The 23,300-nt window shown below is 34.4% G+C and overlaps 2 protein-coding genes across 3 annotated transcripts; one reads left to right on the top strand and one right to left on the bottom strand.

The window, feature by feature from the left end:
- Positions 1 to 146: 146 nt before the first annotated feature.
- On the bottom strand, positions 147 to 10,422 carry LOC114403237 (protein ESMERALDA 1-like). 2 transcript variants are annotated; one of them, XM_028366063.1, is made up of 11 exons: positions 9,828 to 10,422; positions 8,192 to 8,261; positions 7,892 to 7,959; positions 7,701 to 7,789; positions 6,874 to 7,071; positions 3,032 to 3,236; positions 2,770 to 2,937; positions 2,394 to 2,561; positions 2,126 to 2,316; positions 895 to 1,078; positions 147 to 639 (listed from the first exon to the last, which is right to left on the bottom strand). In XM_028366063.1, the coding sequence occupies exons 1-10, from the start codon at positions 10,200 to 10,202 to the stop codon at positions 916 to 918; spliced, it is 1,695 nt and encodes a 564-aa protein (XP_028221864.1). In that variant the 5' UTR covers positions 10,203 to 10,422; the 3' UTR covers positions 147 to 639; positions 895 to 915. The 2 variants fall into 2 exon arrangements, with proteins under 2 accessions (XP_028221864.1, XP_028221863.1); XM_028366062.1 differs by having other exon boundaries at positions 147 to 1,078.
- Positions 10,423 to 19,918: 9,496 nt separating this feature from the next.
- LOC114401302 (mitochondrial import inner membrane translocase subunit TIM17-2-like) lies at positions 19,919 to 20,869 on the top strand. The gene has a single exon (XM_028363790.1). The coding sequence runs from the start codon at positions 19,996 to 19,998 to the stop codon at positions 20,635 to 20,637; it is 642 nt and encodes a 213-aa protein (XP_028219591.1). The 5' UTR covers positions 19,919 to 19,995; the 3' UTR covers positions 20,638 to 20,869.
- Positions 20,870 to 23,300: the final 2,431 nt, after the last annotated feature.

Here is a 23,300-nt window from a genome sequence, read left to right as displayed (position 1 = left end):
TTATGGTCCTTGATCAATTTTTATCTCTTCAATATGTGGAGCACAACATATTAGTATAGAAACATTAGTATAGATAGACTATGATTATGTAATTATAGAGGATTTAAGTTAGGTCTACTTTGCAGTATAGTAGAAAACATTTCCAGTTAACCAAAATGATAGGAATTTTTTAATTAAATGTGATATATGTTTACTAGGGAGTTTATGGTGCAGCTATTGTGTGATCTGGTATGAAATATGAATGGTGAACTAATTACATTCACTGGTATCATCGCTAAAACAATGGGGCACCAATGTGAAAGAATAACAAATGCGTACAACCATAAACCTACGCAGCTAACAATGGGGCCCTCAATATGGGGGTTAAACAAAATACAAAATTGAAAACAGGACAAAAAAAAAATCTAGAACAGAACAATTAAATAGTATGGAGGGACACCCTGAATTTTGTAAATGTACAGAGAGCTTGCCACAGCCTTAACACATGAAATATCGTACTCCACCATGTTAATGTACAGGCAGGGTGTGAAGGAACACGAGTTTGTCATTTTAGCTCTTCAATCATCAACTTGTTCCACACAGCAGGTGCTCGTTCATATGTGAAACCATCTCTGTCAATGAATGTTCTGGAAGAGTTTCCTGCAAAGGAGAAGGAACGGTTGCCATTTTGTTCTGAATTGGCATCGTGTACAAAAAAAGATGCCACTCCCTTGAAATTCAATCCAAATATATAATCAGATCAATGAGACCTTCAACAAAATCCTTTTCGACCCCCGAAAATTGGTGTATGCCCTCCCACCAGATGGAAAGGGGAAAAATGAAACAATCACAATATCAGAAATACAGTCAGCAGCAGCAAGGCATGCTCACAAAGTCATAGGTAATATGACACACCCATCAAATTCTGTGAGTAGATCAAGTTGCCGATGAAGATCTCGAATCGTCAGTTCTGTTGGCACGGCACATACAATCTGGGCATGGAAAGCTGTATATAGAATCATTCGGTCTCTTGAGCTCAACTCCCTTGGAATCACTATGCGACCTCATGCTCAGCAGTTGACGCTTGAGACTTTTCCATCTGGAAAGGAGAGAGGTTTTTTTTTTTTATCAGCAAAAATAAGTATTTATATTAATGAAGTACCAGAGGTACTCTAAAGTACAGATAGAGGGGTCAGATTTTTGGTTCCATGGCAGACTTAATGTAGTCTAACATAGAACCAATTTCTGGGTACATAACATATAATAAACTCTAGTAACAGTCTAACATTACACCCTGAGCTACCTACTAAAACCACTTGTAATGTTACTAGACCAGTGGTTGTAATGGGTAACAAAATCCTTCTCCAAGTTTCGAAGCCATGTCCATAACAAAAAAACTGCATCGTCCAGCAGTTTGGTAGCGTCAAATGTATCATTAGCAAAGATGATTTTGTTCCTATGTCGCCAAATAGTCCATGTCAGGGCTAACCACCACCATTTCCATCTATTGGTCCTTATCCCAAGATTCACTCCAAAAATGTGCTGGAGGAGAGAGGTTTATTAAGCAAAAAATCTTGGAACATTTTCACTAACATCTACAGACCTCACATTAAACACCATAAGAATTGTTTACAATGTCCTAACTCCGAAGAAATTAACAGCAGGAAAACCGAGCTATATGGTTCTTCAAAATCAAAAACTGAACATATTCTACAAAGAGAAATGCTATCTAATTAGTATCACATACTGTCTCTCTCGCTGAGCTAAAAAAAAAGAAACATACTGTCTCTCAACATTTTCCTTTTAGACTCAATTGGAGCACAAGTACAGTTGGGCATAGTTGTAAAGGCAAGAGTTGCATAAAGTAGCATAATTCTTCTATAAAGTAGCCAAGTCATAGCTCAATAGCTTAATTTACTCAAGAGTTTTCCGAGTAAATTTCCTCCAGTTCAATATAATAATAAGGATATTTCTTCAAAATAACCTTGTATTGATGTCACTTATCCCAAAATTGTAACTATAATTACATTCAATATATACAACACATATATGCCAAGGGAAGGGGAAATTTTTGTGGGGTGTGTGTGGGGAACTCATCTAATTTATTCTACCCTCGTAAAATTGAACAAAATAAAATATAACATACCCTATATTGGGATTATCAAACAGTAACGCCAACTTCCGCTTATCTGGTTTAATTGTCTTGGAATGTCCACCATACAAGTATCTTCTGTGACCCAGCAGAAAATGAGGGAAGTTGCCTCCCTGAGTTGTGACAAACACCTCACTGTGAAGACAAACTGTGTAATCAATAGCAGCCATCCTGGAAGAATAATTCTAGAAGTATCTCAAGTCAAAATCATAGTATAAATCAATGGAGTGGTCGAATAACATAAGAGTACAAACGTTATAACCTTAAATGGAGCAAGCTCCTCTTCAGAAGCTAGGGTCTCCTTAGTATGTAAATTAGGAAACATTTGAAGTAGTGGGGCCATTGTTTTCTCAGCATTATATATTTTTCCAGATGCCAAAAAGATAGATGTGTTCTTCGTGAAACCCATTCCCCTAAGCATGAGGCCAACCTGAAGAGATGGATTAATGCATTGATTATAAATGAAACAAATGAATTAGGCAAAAAAAAAATCAACAAAACTTGTTGCATAAGGAGCACTCCAAGAAAATTTTGGAAACTCCTTGCTAGACTAGCAACATCCAAAAAGAAAGCACTCCCTGAATTTTTCTTCCTCTTCATACAGGCTAAAATCACTAGAGCTTTAAGCAGACATTTACCTCTAATGGGGTAAGTGGACACTTCCCATTGATCCTGATTGCTCCTGGACGTATAACTCGTCCTGGTTTTGTAAATTTCCCTTTCCAACCTCTTTCTCTAGCTGCAATCATGTCTTCTCTCTCCTGTTTTCCACCATCGAAAACACAACAAGAGAAAGCAACCATATCCTGCCCATGGGAAATCATGTGCATCAGTTGCAACAAATATTAACATATCAACGTTCAAAGTTAATATAAATATTCATATCTGATCAAAACAAACCTCTTCAAAACGAAGATGTACGGAGACATATTTACCACCATTAATGGCACTATGTTTTCTCATTCTTTCAACCAAAGATTCACCTATGGTTAATATAGGACTTGAAAACCGTAAAGCCTCATAATTTGCTAAGCATCTAAGATGCTGGACAACTGAAGGAGCATCAAACGACAATCTATTTGCAAAAGGTGAAATCCTTATAACCCTGCACGAATAAAATTAAATTCAATATCTACATAAAAGCTCCCAGCCTCCTTATCTCAAAATAATAAACATATTTGATGATAACAATTTTACAGTAAAATTATCTGTTATGTCCCAAATTGAGTAAAGATGGAGCTTCATTGTGGTATTTAAGCCATAATATAAGACTCTCTCTCCCATGACACTAATCCAAATGGATAGATAACAAGCAAGAAAGAAAATATATCTATATGAGGAGTGCTAGCAACACTCTCTTCTATTGACTGAAATTTATTAAAAATTACAAATCTTGGTGGGTCCTACTTCTAAATCAAGAGAGAGAATAAATAAGTGAAACCCACCAAAAATTGTGATTTCCAATAAATTTCAGTCAAAAGTAGAGAGTATTAGAAAGTGTTAGTGAGACTGTTGTTAGCCTTCCTCTATATTTAATATAAGAGGAATGGTAACGACACTCTTTCTGGCACTCTATAATTAGCTGAAATTTATTTAGATGTGGGGCCCACTATAATTGGTTGCAACAAATTTAAGACAATCATAGAGCGAGCAATAAAAAGAGTGTCAAGAAACAATGAAAGAACATCAGCTCAAAACATTAAGCAGAATCCTAATTCCTAGCCGTGAATGAAGCCAAATATACCATATGACAGAAAAGAGGCCACAACACTACAACATTGTGCACTGTTTTCACCTCCTATATATATATTTGGTTCCATGATAAATCATTCCGAAGGGTTGTTCAAGAATCCTGGACGAATAATCATGTAAGGGGTTGGGGAGGATTTGTGCTTAAAGAAAAAATAAAGGGAATCAAGGCAAGGCTGAAAGTATGGAATAAGGATCAATTTGGAGATTTGCAACAGAAGCTAGCAAGCATCGAGAAGGAATTAAACAAGCTAGAAACTGAAGGAGATGAAAGACAATTATCTGACTAAGAGCTACTGACTTGAAAAAAGTTGCAAGAGGAGTTGTGGGCAGCTGCTCAATCTCATGAGTTCCTACTAAGGCAGAAGGCAAGGCCAAGATGGATCAAAGAAGGGGATTGTAATTCCAAGTTCTTCCATAGGATTGTAAACTCAAATCGCAGATTCAACACTTTGAGAGGAGTGTTCGTGAATGGTGTTTGGATTGATGAACCTGGAAGGGTGAAAGAGGAAATATATTTGTTCTTCAAGAACAGATTTCAGGAGGAAGGGTTAGGCCCAAACTAGATGGGGTCAGATTTAAAGCCATTGGACAGCAACACAATGTCAGATTGTCGGAGCCATTTAATGCAAAAGAAATAAAGGTTGCTGTGTGGGAATGCAGGAGCAACAAGAGCCCCGGACCAGACGACATTAACTTCAAATTTATTAAGGAGTTTTGGGAAGTTATCAAGGCTGATGTGCTTTGGTTCATGGATGAATTCTTTGTTCATGGAACGTTCCCGAAGGGGTGCAATGCCTCATTCCTAAGGTGAATGATCCGCAGAACCTAAACGAATATAGGCCTATATCTTTAATAGATAGCATATATAAAATTGTGGCCAAGGTACTAGTGAGGAGGATGAAGGAGGTGCTGCCATTAATAATAGATGAGAGACAAACTGCATTCATAGAGGGCAGACATTTGTTACGCAGCACCCTTATTGCAAATGAAGTAATTCATGCAAAGAGAAGTAACAAGCCGTGCTTGGTGTTTAAAGTAGATTATGAAAAAGCCTATGATTCAGTCTCCTGGGATTTCTTGCTGTAGATGTTAAGGAGGATGGGATTCTGCGATAAATGGCTATCTTGGATTGAGGCCTGCCTAAAATCTGCTTCTATCTCCATATTGGTAAATGGTAGCCCTTCGTCTGAGTTCATTCCCCAAAGAGGTCTAAGACAAGGGGCCACACTAGCTCCCCTTTTATTTAACGTTGTTGTGGAGGGACTCAATGGACTGCTCCCCTTTTATTTAACGTTGTTGTGGAGGGACTCAATGGACTGCTGAGAGAAGCAACGGAGAAAAACTTGTTTCAAGGTTTCCTAGTAGGAAGAAATGAGGTGGAAGTTAACATCTTACGCAGATGATACAATTTTCTTTGGGAAAACATCCATGGAAAATGTCAAAGCGATCAAGGTGATTTTGAGAAGTTTTGAACTTGTCTCAGGCCTCAAAATTAATTTCTCAAACAGTGGTTTTGGGGTAAAGTGGGAGTCAGTCAGTGTGTCTACCAAAGGAGAAAGGGGGAATGGGAATCAGGGATCTAAGGAAGTTTAATTATGCACTTCTCGAAAAGTGGACATGGAACATTTTCCATAACCAAGGGGACTTGTGGACTAGGATACTGATTTCAAAATATGGTGGATGGCGGATTCTGGATGGGGAAAGAAGGGGCAGCAGTGAATCAGCATGATGGAAGGGCATCAATCTCATTGCTCATTCCGGTGAAGATGGCAGCTGGTTAGATAAAGGGATAAAATGGAAAGTGGGGTGTGGAGTAAAGGCCAAATTTTGGGAGGATGGATGGAAGGAGGATGGAGTATCACTCAAGTTGAAGTACCCTAGACTTTATTCTATTTCCTATCAGCAACATGTCATACAGCAGATGGAAAGTTTCACAGCTGCAGGCTGGGAGTGAAATTTTCAATGAAGACAGCAACTTTTTGATGATGAATTAGATATGGCTGCAAAGTTCTTGGAAGAATTAGAAGGTATCAGCATTCACCCGGATCGAGAAGACAAGTGGATTTGGAAGGAAGATGCATCCGGTGTATACACAGTGGGAAACGCCAACAAGATTCTTATGACAGACCACACCGATGAAAATCAGGATGGTGCTTTTACTGTGCTATGGAAGGTAAAGGTCCCAAGTAAAGCTTCCTTCTTTGCGTGGAGACTAATCTAATCAGGGACAGACTGCCAACTAAAATGAATCTGAACAGGAGAAATGTGGAAAGAAATTATCTCACCTGCCCATTCTGCAAAAATAAAGAAGAGGATGCAGCACACATTTTCTTTAGTTGCAGCAAAATTTTGCCACTTTGGTGGGAGGGATACTGGCAGGAGCATTTCCGCAAAGTCCAAGACAGCACTTCCTCCAGCATGCGTTTGGGAGGGATACTGGCATCAGATCAGGTTTCAGAAATGGCAGTGCTGGTGGATCTCCTTGACATGGAGCATCTGGCAGCATCGAAATAGGATTGTTTTTGCAAATGATAGCTTTAATGCTAGTAAACTGTTGGAGGATGCTATTTTCCTATGCTGGACATGGTTAAGAAATTTGGATAAAGGTTTCGACATACCTTTTCATCACTGGTCCAGTAATATGAGGGAGGCATTTAGTGATTAGGTTGGGATAACTCTACAATTGTGGGTAGTTTTGGGCCAAGTATACTGTCAGAATTATGGTTTCTTAATTCATGTTATATACCTTGTATTACCGCACCATGCTTCTGCTCAACTTGGCCTCCATGTGTAAATTTCACAGTACAACTTGTACAGCTTTATATATAATACAATATTACTTTCACTGATTGAAAAAAAAAATATATACATATATATATATATATATATACCTTGGACAACTAACAATTACTCCAAACTGTTTAGTCGATAAATATTTATAACCAATGGGAATAAGGAAATAATCTATACAACATGTGTCATATACTCACTTTTCTTCAAGTAACTTAGGGAGTACCACATCTCTGTAATACTGAATAGATGACCATGCCTTGATCCTGAAATTGTGAACGTTTGTCATGTTGCTACCAAATCTTTCCATTAGGTACTCAGGAATCTTGTCAACCACCCGTACATCATTTTTCAAGGTATTGACAAAAAACTCTTCATCATAAATATCCTGGAATTTGCTGGACACATGAAACATTATAGATCAGTTTAGATTATTTCAAAATGAATACCTTGATCAAAATCATTAAAAACATCAAGAAATTCCCTGCAACCAAGAAACTTATAAAGTACTAATATAAATGCATAATATTCCATTTGACAAAACAGCTTACCAATAGTCATACTCAACACTGTAAAAGGATGTTTCCTCTATTAAAAGACAATGATCAACAAGGAAATTAAGATTTCACTATTTAAATGTTTCAACTACTTAAATTGACATGAAAGAAAATCTTAACAAGTAGTTTCAAATGACAATCTCACACATTTTGGTAATACAATTTTCACGATACAAATTAAGTGCATCCCACTTGATTATAATATCTCTTGTTGGATATAGGTTTTCCACTTTTCCTGTTTTGGAGGATTTGTTATTAGTACTTGGGCTTTCCCCCTTCTCTCTAAATAATTTTATTTTTCAAATAAGTTTTTTAAGGACAGCATGTGATACACACACACACACACATATATGTATATATATAAATAAATAATTGAATTAACAGTCTAATATGTGTTAATCTTATGCCAACATAAAACACTAGATTTTCCTAGTCCTGAAAAGCTAAAATTGATAGCATAACAAACCAACCTGGGATCTTTCCATATGCTATGATAATGAAAGTTGGGGAATACAAGGGTAGCATTGAGATAGCCAGCAACAGCAACTGCATTGCATACCTACGGAAAATTGATATCATTCACAAAATAAATGAGTCAAGTAAAAATACATTAAGCACATTTTGAATATATGGAAAAACAGATTGTACAGAAAACACTTACCGATGTCCTCTGCTGATTTAAGCCACCGTTAGCCTCCACATATATGTATCCATTTGATTCGGGTAGGCCTATCAACAAAAGAAATATAAATTCATAGTTAACAAAACTCAGTACACTGAAGAAGATACAAATATGATTTTCCAGATTTATCCTTAAAAATGCAAGTATTAAGCTTCAACCAGAGGAACTACATGAGTATCAACAAGGAATAGACAAATCAATGATGCCAAAATTGAGATAAAAAGGACATGTCATCATTTATTGTGCATAATCACTTCATCAGTACGCATTATATTATACCTTCTGAAGATCTGTTCACACATGGTTTCCACTCACCACCTCTATAGGGATACTTCCATATTGTAGATATCTGAAAGGAGGGAATTTACAAGCCTGTCACTGAAAGTAGCCATCTATTCCAGAAAAACAAATGAAATTGGAAAAATGAAGATTCGTAAAGTACTATGGGAGAAACCAACAAAAAGATCCAAATTTTGAAAATTAGGAGAGAAAAATATGCATGGTTAGAATCAAATATCCTTCAACAGCTAGTGGATGGTCATAACCAAAATGATATGAAAGATTCTGAAGAAATTATCCTTACCAGAGCTGAAAATATACTTTAAAAATTTGTAATTTTAGCCACCAGCATTCAAGAAAATTTTAAAAATTTTGGAAGGAAAAATCCATACCAATATTGCAATCAAACATTAAATTCTCATCAAATCAAACATGGCTTAACAATATAAAGCTCACACCTCTCCTAGCTTAGTGGTTAGTTGATATCTTCTCAAACCACATAAGCATAGGTTTGAACATGACATATACTGCCTTTCATAAAATATTCCCATCAAACATGAAATTTTGTCCCATGTGAAGGCATGAATTCTCTACTAACAAAAAAGACACCACAAGTTCTTCATATACACATACACTATACATGTTCCCTTTTCTTTATTTTGGTAATGATTATTATCATCTGAAAGGAATCCCTTGGAAGTTAGGTCAAGATTAGTTTTTTTTTAAAAAAAAAAGAATATGCTACAAGCTAAGCACAGGAGAAAGCAACAAAAAGAAATTTGATGCTTCTGCCAATGGTTTTTCCTTGCAACCCAGCTTCCTTACCAAGAACCTCATGTTAGGTTTGACCCCTTGTGAGTCTAAATGTCAAGCTTAGAATATCCTTTCCTATCAAACCATGACCTCCCTTGTAACCGGGAAAAAAAAGTTGTCACTTTTGGTAGCCAATATTAAGTACTAAAAGCAGTACTGCCAATTTCAATCCACCTTATTCGTTATTACTATACTTTTCTTATACAGATTGGCGATAATATACTTAACCAATACGTACAACATAAAACATTAACACCGTATACTCCTATTTATAACAAATTAACAAAAATCTATATCAAGTTCAAATATATGCAGTACAACCAATACAATCTCGGTCAACAAAACTCCTAAAACGATAAAACTCCCAAGACCTAACACGATAACAATCCTAACATTCTTACAGATAATTTATCAACCTCCTTTGACAATTACAACCAATTTCCTCTATCTGAAAACCGCTCAAAGCACTTGCTTAATCAGTTTCACATTACCCCATTCAAATATCTAGCCTCTGGTTTCAGGCCTAATAAACAATCTAACCATAGAAACACATCACAAACCACAAAATCTCTTCCATAAGCAAATTACATTTGAAATCAGGATGCAAAACAAAACAAATCCAGACGCAAAACGCAAAGGCTAAACCTACATTATAAAAACGCAAAGAGTAGAAACTTGATTTCGAACATTCCAAATTCCAAATAAAATAAAAAAACAAAATAAACAGATTTCACCGGAATAACCTGACAAATCACAAATCCGCCGAAATATATATAAATAAACAAATAATAAAAATATTGAGAGATTTGAAAACGAATCGAACCGCATCGGCGGAGGAATTATCGGAATCCATGTCGAGGCGGAGCTTGGCGAAGAGCTGAGGGCTACGGTAGACGGAGCCAGGCGCGGGACGGTGTTTAATTACCGGAACGACGTCGAACGACGCCGTTCCCATGTAGAGGAGCATTCCGGAGATGTAAATGAGAGGAGCGAAGAGGAAAACGCCCTGTCGTCGAAGGAGGACCGAAAGGAACATCCAGCTGAGCTGCTGCGCGGCGGTCCGACCGCTCCCCCGGCTCGGAGAGAACCGCCCGGCCTTGGACTTCCCTGCGTGGCGGAGCCTCGGCGAGCGGAGCGGCGACGGCGGCGGCGACGGCGTCGAGTGCCCGCTGCTTGGTAGCCGGTTGTACGGGTGCATTTGGGATCAACGTTTCCGCATCACCGCAACACAACTCTCTCTCTCTCTCTTTTCTCTCTTTCTCTCTTTTTCTCTCTAAAAAACGTTCCGAGAAACGACACCGTTTTCGGGTAGGTTGGGTTTTCTCCCTGAGAGAAGACAGAAAAGAAAAGAAAGGAGAGAGAGAGCACGTGGGTTTGGCTAGCAGGGGAAGCGAAACGCAACCAACAACAATACAATGCAGTGAGTCTTTTTGTTTTATGGAGAGGGAAACAAAGAATACCACAAAAAGGCATGCATATTTTGGGTTTCTATTTTTTTTTTTTTACATGATTTATTTATTTAGATCACATTTAAATTATTGTCTTATTTTACTGTTGATAATATTGATTAAGGAATTAAAAATAATATTTTTATATTAAAATACATAAAATTATATTTATAATTTATAAGAATTTATATATCGTGTTAAATCAACTAAATTAAACTCATTTTAATTACTTATGACTCTTTTATATTCTCATATCATTTTTAAAATAAATATTTTTTATTTTTAATTTTTAATCAATATTTTAAGAACATGATTAAGTGAGCCATTATTATTTTTTATCTTGTGCCTGAGTGCATGTGCGTGAAGAAATGTATCAGGCAGATCAGAGGAGTGGATGGTTTCCAACGAATTATGCTTTTCTGAAAGTGGTAATGGTAAGGGTAATAAAAAACATCATCTGGGTCTTGGAATTTTTCATTTCGAATGGATACAATGTGCCATGATTTTGGATTTTGACCTTGCAACAAAGAAGAAAATGGAGTTTGATGAGTCATCTCCTATTTTGTTCTTTTTATTTTAAGGATGTTGTTCTTTTTTCTAATCTTATCTTATCTTTTTGTGTTTTCTCTTTTTTTTAGTGGAACTAATCTTATTAATTGCACTCTGTAACTGATATTCTTGAGAAATCGTGTCGTCTAGATGTTTTAGTAAATGTCATAATCGCGTTACATAGAAGGATTCTGATTTTTTTCACGGCTTTAATTGGGGGTTGACATTAAGGCTTTACATAATCAGGCGTTTGATTTAATTTTGTAAGATGTCTGTGGTGAAGTTATGATTAATGTCTATAATGACCATTTGTTTGAGAACATAAGGCTTTTTTCTAAAATTAAGAAATTAATGGTAAACATATATATATATATATATATATATACACTGTAGTTAGTGAGATTTTGTTAAACTTTAAAAACCCAGTTGATATGATTTTATAAAAACCAGAAGCAATAAAAACTCGTTGATATGATTTTGTCATGTAAAGCAAAAAAAAAAAAAACAACAACAACGATAGTTCAAAAATCTTGAAAGTACTCAAGATTGATCATTGATTTTCGGCAATAAGCAAGTTTCCACATAACCCTATCTAAGTAGACAATTTTAAACATCATTTAATTATGCCACTTTTGACAAAAAGTACTTAAGGATATGCGTTTAGATGTGATTGATCTTCGTATGCATTTTTGTCCCAAACGTATATTGAAAAACCAACAATATTTTTTGTTCGCCTGTTGAAACAAAAATATTTATAAACCGTGAAATGGTTCTAATTCCATATTTATATTTAAATTTAAATTGCGTATGATTTTTTGAATTTAATTATATATTTTTATAATATGATAATTATACTCTCAATTAATCACAAATGATACATGTGATATGTTTTTAACATGTATAATATAATTATTGTTAAGTTATATTTAATTTTCTTCTTGTGAGGAATATGATAGTTTAATCATGTTTTAGAATGGTTTCGAAGTTGTAATGAGGTTTTTCTCCTCCTATAAATAAAAAAGGTTATATCCAGACTATTTTTTATCTATAAATTATACTAACTATAGATGCAAATTAAAGTCTAATTCATATATATATATATACACGCGCGCGTTGAGAGAGATAAATTAGATTTGTTTGTTTAAACTTATTTTTTATATATTTGTGTAAATCGTTTCTGTTTAATAAAAATCAAATTTTTACTTATTTTAAGAAGTAAATATTATTTTTTTATTAAAAAATATTTATTTTAAAGTTGTTTAATTTTAAATTTAAATAAACTCACACGTCATATGTAGTATGAGATCATCACGTGATCTTGACCAATGATGACATGACATATGAGATTTTTTATTAAAAGATTTTTGTTGTTGTTGTGAATGCTTTAAAGAGGCAAAAATATCAATTGGGGTCTCTTTTACAAATTATTTACTTAAATGGGTCTATTATGAAATTATTTATTTTATGAGTCTATTTTTTTACTACAAAACGCTTCTCCGTTGATCGCGTTCAATGTAATCGCGATAGGTGGCGTGATGTGACTAGGTGGCAGGGGCGGTGGGACGTGCTGTTAATGCTGGCGCTACAGGATTGGACGCGCTGTCAGTGCTGACACTTTGGGTCGCGCCACACCTGCATGCGCGTTGGGTCACGCTCTGCGTGTTGACTCGCACCCTTAAGCCAGGCGCCTTGGGTCGCGCTGTGGGGCCAGGCGCGTCCATGGCCTTATACATGGGGAGCTGCTATTTTGGGTGTCCTTTATAGAGAGATGTGCATCGCAACAGACTATAATGTTAAATCAATAGGCGGTTTCACTCTCTTGATTCAATTATGGGCATGAGAACGATGTCAAACGTTAGCCCCGTCGTTTATTCCTCCACAACAACAAAATGCACCACTTGCCTATAGGTATACTTTTCTTTACTATTTTTAATTGATTATTAATAAATATGCTTGGTTGATGCTAATCATTATTGTATCTAACATTTTTACTTTTTGTTATATAATTTTTTGTGAAGATGGTTGGGAGGTGAAATTCATCACATAGGCAATGATAATTTACTTGATTTTCGTCGTAAATTAGATGTCATGAAACGCGACGAGGTAACAATTTTGACATTTATTTATTAAATGATGTTGTCATTCTTAATTAATTTATTAAATTATATTTTTATATGCAGTTTCTCTGGGTCCTTTATTCTGGACATGTGAAAATGAATTTGAGCCAAGTTTGTTTTATTGGGTCTGTATTATGGAGATGTATCGTACCACTTATTTGTTTTCAAAGAGTGGAATGGCACCAGCCAGATAGAGTCATAAGATAATTTGGAATGCAACAACCTATTCCCGGCCCAGTAATGCAACCCAGCAACATACATGACTTGACATCAAAGGGAAAAGAATGAAAAAATTGGATGCGACTAATGCAACCCGCGCTTAATGAATGGAATAGTTGCTATGAAAGGAGAGTAGAGCAAACGCCGCCACAAACAGGGACCCTTAGTATGAACTCTGAATATATGAGGTGGTACAGGCGTAAAACAAAAGTTTATGTGGACCCAAAACATGCAAGAAAAGGACTATTGGTATACACTGTGTCATGGTAATTTAGAAAAGAATGTTGCAATTATTGAAGATTATTTTAATTACTATTCCATTATTTTATATGCAGGGTGAACTCGCTGAAACAATGCATTTTATGGTGTCGCCTCTTAGGAGAAGGGTTGGGAGAAGGGTTTGTACTTTTGACGATTTACTGTCATGTATTGAGAAGATCACTCTTTTGTCTGACGAAGAGGATAGGATACTTGAGGCACATGAAGATGCTCCCCCTTCTATACTATAGCGAAGTGTGGAGACTCGAGGCCTAGTGCGACGTCGGGAAACTGTTGATGCAACACCATACAATTTCCCTCCGATGCCAGAACAACAGCATAGAATGTATTACACACCGTAGGCATTCACCCAAGAATCATCGCAGCTATCACCGATGTATTCTTACCCATATGATTTACAACCAAGATACAGTATGGCAGGTATATTTGGGTCATCTCCTCCTTCGAGGGGAACTCCTTCATTTACCCAAAGTGGCGAACTATCGACCCCAAATGCCCCACTTGGTGCTCCGTGGAATGTACCTGGAAATATATCCGACATGAATGACTTATTAGAGGTCAATTTACGTCATGATTTCTCTGCTGAGGCTGACCAAGTGGATGAAAGGGCAAATCGTAGAAGAAGAAATCCTGATAGGGCAACTAGGAATTGGGACCGGCCATATGGGACTTCGTCGCGACATCACAGACATAGTGATGATTGATTAATAATGGGTTCTCCTTCATTTTCCCATGTTTTTACATTTTCATGTACTTTGTATTGTTTTTTTTCATGTTTTAACATTGTCATGTACTTTGTATGGTTTTTTTCCATGTTAATTTTATATTATTGCCACTTTAGCGTTTCAATCTTATTGTGCAATGCTTTTAAAATAAATAAAAATAAATAACAATAACGTGAATGACACATAAATGTGTTAAAGAATAACCAAAAACGAAGTAAACATTTCATTATCATATGATCTAATACATGACATCAACAACTGTCTTCTTGAGATTGCAATGGACAATTATGTCGGTTGTGTCCTATTGTCCCACATCTGCCACACTTGTATCGAGTTTGAGATGACTCCCTCCAATCCATTTCATTTCTTAACCGTGTTGATCTTGGCCTTCCTTTTTTGTCACGAATAAAACTTGGATAAGGCACAAGTGTCCACAACTCATCAGATGGGAGAATCGCATCGTCATTCCTTAAAGGCCACCATTGTGCGGAGTAAACACGTAATATGTAGTCATTTGTGTACACAATATTTATATATTGATAGAAGTTTATGCTAACAGTACTGCACGCAGCAATGATATGAGGCATGGATAGTGGTAAGTAGTAAATTGTCCACATTGACAGTAGCGCTCATTCAAGTTAACTGCCCATTTATGTCCACCTCGTTGAGTCATAGGGTCGAAATCCTTCTCAACCTCAAATATTGTTCTCTGAATATCATATATCCGAACAATGTGAGAACAAGCCTATTCTTGATTTTCCCAAAGTTTTTTCATGACGTGTGAGCAATATATTTGTCCATTGCGTATTTCCCTTTGTGCTTGATGACCGCGATCAACAAAATACTTTCGACACCTACTGTATGTTGACTTCACAAGGGCAGTTATTGGTACATTGCGACATCCCTTGAAAACTTTATTTACACATTCCGATAGATTGGTTGTCATATGATCGTATCTACGGTCTTCTTTGTCATATGCCATTGTCCACTTTTCTTTTGAGATCTTCCCAATCCATGCTTTTACTGGGGGACTCAACTCACAAAATTTATCAAAATTTCTGTCAAAAATATGCTTACACGGGGTGTATCCTGCACATAATTAATTATCCACATCAGTAAAATTTGCACAAAAAATAACATATGTTAGATATGAAATAATATATGTTACATAAGAAATGTTACCTAATTTTTTTAACATTTCTTTTTGTTTCCCATTCTTAAACTTGTGATTAAAATTGCTTGCAATGTGACACACGCAATACACATGATACGCATGAAGAGGTTGTCACCCAAGTGCTTCATTCGCAACAGCTGACTTTATACTTGCATGATGATCAGAAATGAGACATATACCTTCTTTATCTGTCACATGTTCACGCAAGTGTGCCAAAAACCATGATCACGCTGTTAATGTTTCTCCCTCAACCACAGCAAATGCAAGCGGAAGAACATGACTATTTCCATCTTGTGTTGTTGCAATTAACAGTGTCCCGTGATACTTCCCATACAAGAATGTACCATCAATTTGTATGATTGGTTTGCAATATTTAAAAGCCTTTTTGCATTGACCGGAGGTCCAAAAGATCCGATGGAACTGCCGGTGTTCACGACTGACAGTATTGCCAACAACAAAATCATCATCACAAATTTGATAATACGATCTTGGCGAATGATTTTGCATGTGTTTCAACCATGACGGAAGAGCGGCATAAGACTCATCCTAGTCGCCATATTCAATTGTTATTGCCTTTTGCTTTGCCTTCCACGCTTTCCTATAAAAAATGTTGTAATTAAACATTCCATTGATCCTCTCTTGAATCAAAGAAATCTTGAGCGACGGATCTTCTTTGATCATCCCTATAAAAATAAGTACGAAAAATTATTGTACACCAACAAACACAAAAAAAGGATAAATAAGAATGAAAATTTATAATCATACCTACTACACAAGTGGCAATCAAATCAGAATCCAATTTATCATGGTCTTGAGTTATACTCATATTCAAGCAATTGTGTGGTCCTCCCCATTGCGTAACTTTCCATGTATACGTGTTTTTAGATAAAATTGCCCTCGTATAAAAAGGGCATGGGATGTCAACGCTTCTATTTCCACAACAGAAGACATATTTCTGTGATTTAGATTCAACAACTTTGAAACTTTGATGCACTTTCATTACATATTGTTGTAATGCATTTTTTACTGCGCTTTTGGTATCAAATTCCATACCAACATATAATTCTTGACCCATATTAAAAGTTGATCCCATATCTAAACCGCAAATATCTTCTTGGTCAGGATGACTCCAATTAATATTACTATAGTGAGAAGCAGAATCTCAGAATAGAGTCTGACTTCCACCTACAAAAATAATATACCAAAAATTTAAAATTCAAGGGTAGCAAATTATTTAAATATTATAATATTTATTTATATATAACAATAAATATACCTTCTCCCGATTGCACAACTGTAAGTGGTTCGATCAAACAGGCAACTTCATCATCTGTGTCAGATATTTCATCAATATCTTCATCCTCATCTAATGAGTCCTCAACGTATGAATTAGATATTAAATAATCATCATCATCAAAATCTTCTTCTGAATTTGTTCCAACTCTTGAACTACCCGATTCATTGTGAGACATATTATTTTCGCATGATAACAATGAATTTGTGAAATTAATTGCAGAAGCACCTGCAACATCAACTTCAACACATAATTCTATGACAGACATTTCTTGTTGTTCAAAACTTTCAATCATTGTTTCAACATCTTCATCGTCACAAATTTACAATGCAATATATTTACCTGCAACTAAAAATCTACAAGTGATAGTAGATATACTTTCATGTTTTTGTAATTTTACCTTGTCGTGTATCCTTTTTTTTTAAGTCTCAAAACTAATACCACGCTTTATTTTAATAGCTTTTTTAGGGCCTTCAAATGTGATACCATCATCAGTTTCATAGATCTTACCATTTAAATAGACGAGTGTAATAATTGAACTCATTTTTCAAAAATATACTTATAATAAATAATTAATGTCGTCAACAAACAATAATATAAAAAATATATTAACATAACATAAATTATTAACCTAAAATAAATTAACATCAACAAATTACTCAAAATAAATTAAACTAATGTGAGAACAAATTACTACTTCGCACACTCATGATGCAAAAGAATCGACATTTATTTTTAACGTCTATGTAAATTTTTCCTATTAAAAAAATATACCAACAACATAAATAATTATGAGCTTAACTAATAATAATAATAATAATAATAATAATAATAATAATAATAATAATAATAATAATAATATTAAAATACAACACAAAATAATTAAATATATGGTAGACATAAAAACTACTACAATAAATAATTATTGTCATCAACAAAGAAATATAACATATATAAACACAACATAATTATAACCAAATATTAAATTATTAAGTTACAAAAAATTACTATTTATCACACAAAAAATATAAACAAAATTACTATTTCATTTTATCATCCATGTCAATTTGTCTATGCACCTACAAAATATAATTATTATTATCATCAACAAAATAAATATTAAATAATGCTATAATATATTGAAGATAAAAACATTTATTAGTTTTGAGCAAAATTTCTAACCGATATAAAACACTTCAACAATGATACATACAACAGCAAGGAGTGAGACTCAGCTGAGCGTAAACCACTTCAATGATTTCGTAGTGCAAATGGAACGAAGGAGGAGGAGGGGTTTTATAGGGAAGCGTGGAAGGAAGTGTCTGGCAGACCAGCACAACTGGTTGCGCCTGGCAGACCAGCACTTCCTAACCCTGTCCCGCCTCCCTTGCCACGTGTCGCTATTACGGGGAACATGCCTAACGGAGAAGTGCATTGTAGTAAAAAAACAGACCCACGAAGTAAATAATTTCAGAACATACCTATTTAGATAAATAATTTGTAAAAGAAACCCCAATTGGTATTTTTGCCCTTTAAAGATGCAAAGGATAGCTTGAAAAATGTCCAATTCAAAAAGTTAGATGTAAAAATTGATTGTGAAGCAATGATTAGATTTCAGGTGAAAAATCGACATGGCTGGTCATCACATCATTCACCATTTTTTTTTTAATCAGAATTCTCCATAGCAAAACTTTTATGAGACTTCAACAATGAATTTTAGTTTTTTCTAATATTAATGATTATCTTCATAAATCAATAAAAAAAATTAATGGATTTTGTCTTCATTCACATACATCTTTTGAAAACTTCCTATAAAGTTATTCATTTAAAATAAAATCTAAATCAAACTAATATTTTATAGTTTAGTTCGGTTTGGTTGTTGTGATTTTGACTAAGATATTATTTGATTAAAATTTATATACTTTCTTTTCATATTTTAAATAAAATTACATAAAAAATTATTGATAATAATTTATGAAACTTATTAATATGTTAAACCTTCTTTAATAAAAATTTGTAAAGTTTCATCTATTTTAAATCAAACATATTTAAAAAAAGTCATATGAAAAAGAAAGTAACATGCATTGTATAAGTTTTTTATACATAACACTACAAAATATTGTGAAACTCAAGTGATACACACATAAAATGCACAATACTAAAGTAATATAAGTGTTAGTACAAGTGTTACGGTTTGGATCAGTTTCAAAAACGCAAACTACAGACCGGACTGAACAATCAGTAGTTTGAGAAAAAAATCATCTAAAGAAATCTAAAAATAATTGATTTGGTTCAATTTTTGATTTTTTGAGCAGTTTTCGGTTTTTATTTTGGATTGGTTTGGATTTGAACACCCCTAAAGCCAAGCAGACTTAAGTGTTGAGTTCTTAAGTGACAAGCTACCGAAAATTAAATGTATCTTATTGGTATAGGTAATACCAATTAATTCCTTTAGATGATCCTCAATTATATAATTTTATACATGTACAACCTTTGGATCTTTCTCTTTTTGGTGTAATTCGCTAAAGATATTACGGGCTCACTAGCTTTCGCTTGGTTTGTCTTGGAATCACGTTGTACTACAAAAAGAGTGACATTTCACACAATAATATTTTACTTCTCATTATCCTTGTTGGTTAAAAATTCTTTATAGATAATCCTTTTTAGGACCTCAACATTTAACTCTAATTACTTTATTGATAAATATTCCCGATACATTTATCAAAAGATGAGTTCACTTGAGTTATTAAATTATGTTCAAGAGGTCAGGAAGGATAAAAAAAATTACATTAATAATATGGCTAATTCGGACAATAGTGTAATTAATACTTTCAAATACATGTCACGAGAAACATCCACTAAGGATCCAATTACATTTTTAATTTCAACCATACAATAAGAATTGATATTATTTTAAAACATATTTTAATTTTCGTTATATACAATATTAAAATTAAAATTGATGTGTTATTTCTACAAATTAAAATAGCCATATTCCATTCCATATATTAATAAAATCAAACTCAAATATAAATATAAATTAAGATAAAAATCATTCAACATATGTAAAAAAAATATCTTCCCATTACACATGAACCATAATAATAATAAAGAGCCATAGATGCGAAATCAGAGAAAGCCCTAGAAGTAGAACAGAAGAGAAAAGAGAAAACAAAGGAGAGAGAGATGGGAACTCCAGAGACGTCAAGGGAACCATGTCCAGACCGCATCCTGGACGACATAGGCGGCGCGTTCGGCATGGGCGCGGTGGGTGGGTCCGCCTTCCACTTCCTCAAGGGCCTCTACAACGCACCAAGGGGCGCGCGTGTCGTCGCCGCGTCACAAGCGGTACGCCTCAACGCGCCGCGCGTGGGCGGAAGCTTCGCCGTGTGGGGCGGCCTCTTCTCCAGCTTCGACTGCACCATGGTCTACCTCCGCCAGAAGGAGGACCCCTGGAACTCCATCTTCGCCGGCGCCGCCACCGGCGGCTTCCTCTCCATGCGCCAGGGCCTCCCCGCCGCCGCCCGCTCCGCTGCGTTCGGCGGCGTCCTTCTCGCTCTCATCGAGGGCGCCGGCATCATGCTCAACAAGTTCCTCAGCGCGCAGCAGCCGATGCCGATGATTGTCGATGAGCCTCTTCCGCCTAACGGGCTACCGGGCCAGCCGGTTGCTTCGGCGCCGGACGCTGCCTCGCAATCGTCGTGGTTAGGTGGTTGGTTCGGCGATGGGAAGAAGGATGAGGCGGCGGCGGAGGCTACCGGAGGAAGCGAGACCAAGGTTTTAGAGAGCTTTGATGCGCCTCCTGTGCCCAATTTCGAGTACAAGTGAAATTGGTTAAGAATTAAAGATAATTTATTTTTGGGGTTTAGGGTTTTAGTTTTCTTTTTAGGGTTGGGAGGTTCTTTTTGAATCTTTCTTCTCAGTGATTGACTATTATTGTATCAGCAAGTATAGTTTCGATTTGCCTTGTTTTCTGTTTTCTTATGATATATCATATATGCTAATGCAAGAGAATAACAGGTGGTGTTAAATGCTTTTTAATTTAATTTTTTTATCGGCATATCTTAGTTGTTAAGTGTTAAATGTTTTTGATTTGAAATTCTTGATATCGTTAGTGGATAATGACCTTGTTTCATTGAATTGGGAAGATGATGAGTTAGTGGTTGAGCTTCATTCGTTGTTCATATGATTGATATATCATTTTGCAAATTGAATTATTGATTGTTGGTAGTGGTAGATGTTGATGCTGAAAGAACAAAATTATTGTAGGGGTTTACCTGTGTGGTGTATGTTGCAAGGGCACTGTTAAATTTTTTTTAAGAGAAATTTTGTTTCGTTTCATTTTCTTTTAGCATCTTAAGCTAGGCTGGAGGATGATTATCAGATTATGCATTGAAAAAACTGGTAACTTGTATGCTAATTCATGGAGGTATGTGTAAATACATTAATGTGTCCAGGGTGAAAAGATAGATTTCAACAGTATGGTGCAAAACCAGAGTGAAGACTCCATTAGCATCTAAGTATGACGCCATTGCTTCTTTTATGGAGAGGTAAAGTAAGAAGGGGATTGTTTCATAATGTGTTCATAAAGGTCATGCTAATGTTTTATTTTCTGCTGCTTCAGGTGTATATTGGGAGTTTTTATCATGGATTTCGGTTTTGGAGTAATCAATTATTCTGTAGTTCCTAAATTTGGGTGTATCTTCTGTAGAACGATAGCAATGCATATTAATTGATTATGACAAAACCAGCGGTATGTATTTCTCGTTTTTTGTGATTAATTTGAGAGCTAAGTTAAAGAAAGGCCATCGACCTGTTATTGTTTGTGCGAGGATTATGCACACAAGTCTCAAACTTCATTTTTTTTCAACTTGCTTCACGCGGTTCTTAGCATTCTTCATTACTTGTCACGTTTTGATGTTACTTCGGCCCCAAATTGTTCATCATTTCTACTCATTTTGCCATCAGTCATCATTTCTTACAGTGGTTTTCCATGTAAAGAAATGCTTTTCACTGCTTAGCTCAGTTGCTAATTAAAGAGCAAAATGCAAAATGGCATATCATGTGTACCTAGCCATACTGAATAAAAGATTTAAGTAATGCGCTACATTTATCCTAATTATATATATCAATAGGTTGTTGGAAATAATTGTGTATGTTTTAGATCTAATATATGATGTAATTAATTTTAATTATATTAGTATTGCTATTTCTTTTTATTATTTTTTTTATCTATTTGATAAAAATAGTTGATTTGATAAGATCCTTAATTAAATTAAATATTTGTTATTATAATTAAGATTATGAAAATAAGAAACAAATTATATGATTGTTATGGATAAGATATTAATAAATGTGATAGTATATATTGGATGAATATTAATAAATTTTATTTATTAATTTTTATATATAGATAATATGTATATAGATGATGTGATTATTGAATTGATTCAAGTGAGATATTCTAATGGATGATATTACTTTTTGACAATAGAAAATTCATGATAAGAAATATAAATTTTTCTTTTGACTTGAGATTGTCATAATAATTAACATGTCATTTGTTATATTTTGATAATACATAATATTTTAGATCACTAATTGAATGGACATTAAATATAACTAAATAATTGTAGAGTTAATGAATAATGAAGATGAAATTTATCAACTTTTGATAATAACTTTTAAACTCTATAATAAAATAAAAATCTTGATCAAGACAATTGAATGAATGAAAAAATAAGTTTTCTTGAGTCATTCATTGAATAAATTTATTAATTTATTTGAGATTGACATAAATATTATTTTTTAAAGTTAATTCAAAACTATAAATGAAAAAAAAATGTTATATTATTTTTTTATTTGATTCTTGTAAGTAATAAATATTATTGGATTACTAACTTAGTGTTGAATCTAAAGGATTACACACAAAAGTGTTAAATTTTCATTAAATTTTTTTTAATATTTAATGATTAATTAAATATTTTAATATCAACAAATGATTAATTAATTTTTTGAATGAAATATTATATTTTTTTTGCTAATATGAAAAATATAAATACAATTGAAATGCTTGGGTGAAAAAATAAAAATGATCCGACCATTTCGTTAGCATGTTGTTGAAAATCAAAAGCAAAGTCAGGTGTGATTTGTATTGAAAAGTTAGTTCTACACCGTGCTATAAATACAACCTGTCTTTATTTAATTCTTACAATAATATATTTTAAACTCAATAAATCCATTTTTATTTCAGTATGAACACTGATATTTACTTTCACTAGTATGTCATTTTTAAACCATCCTATTAATTTTTCCAAGGACTATCGCTTAAAGTCACAGAACTAAAATTGATCAATTCTAATACATTTTAGACTAATTTTATGTGTTACTCTAAGAACATAAGAATAAAACGTTTGACATAACAAATATTTAAACTCGTAACACTAAATTAAAGAAAATTGCAAAACAACAACAACAAGTAACACAAGAGC

Source organism: Glycine soja, chromosome 20 (assembly GCF_004193775.1).
Source record: "Glycine soja cultivar W05 chromosome 20, ASM419377v2, whole genome shotgun sequence".
NCBI classification, from domain to species: Eukaryota; Viridiplantae; Streptophyta; class Magnoliopsida; order Fabales; family Fabaceae; genus Glycine; species Glycine soja.
The sequence above is the reverse complement of the archived record's forward strand: the minus strand, read 5'-3'. Positions and strand labels throughout refer to the sequence as shown.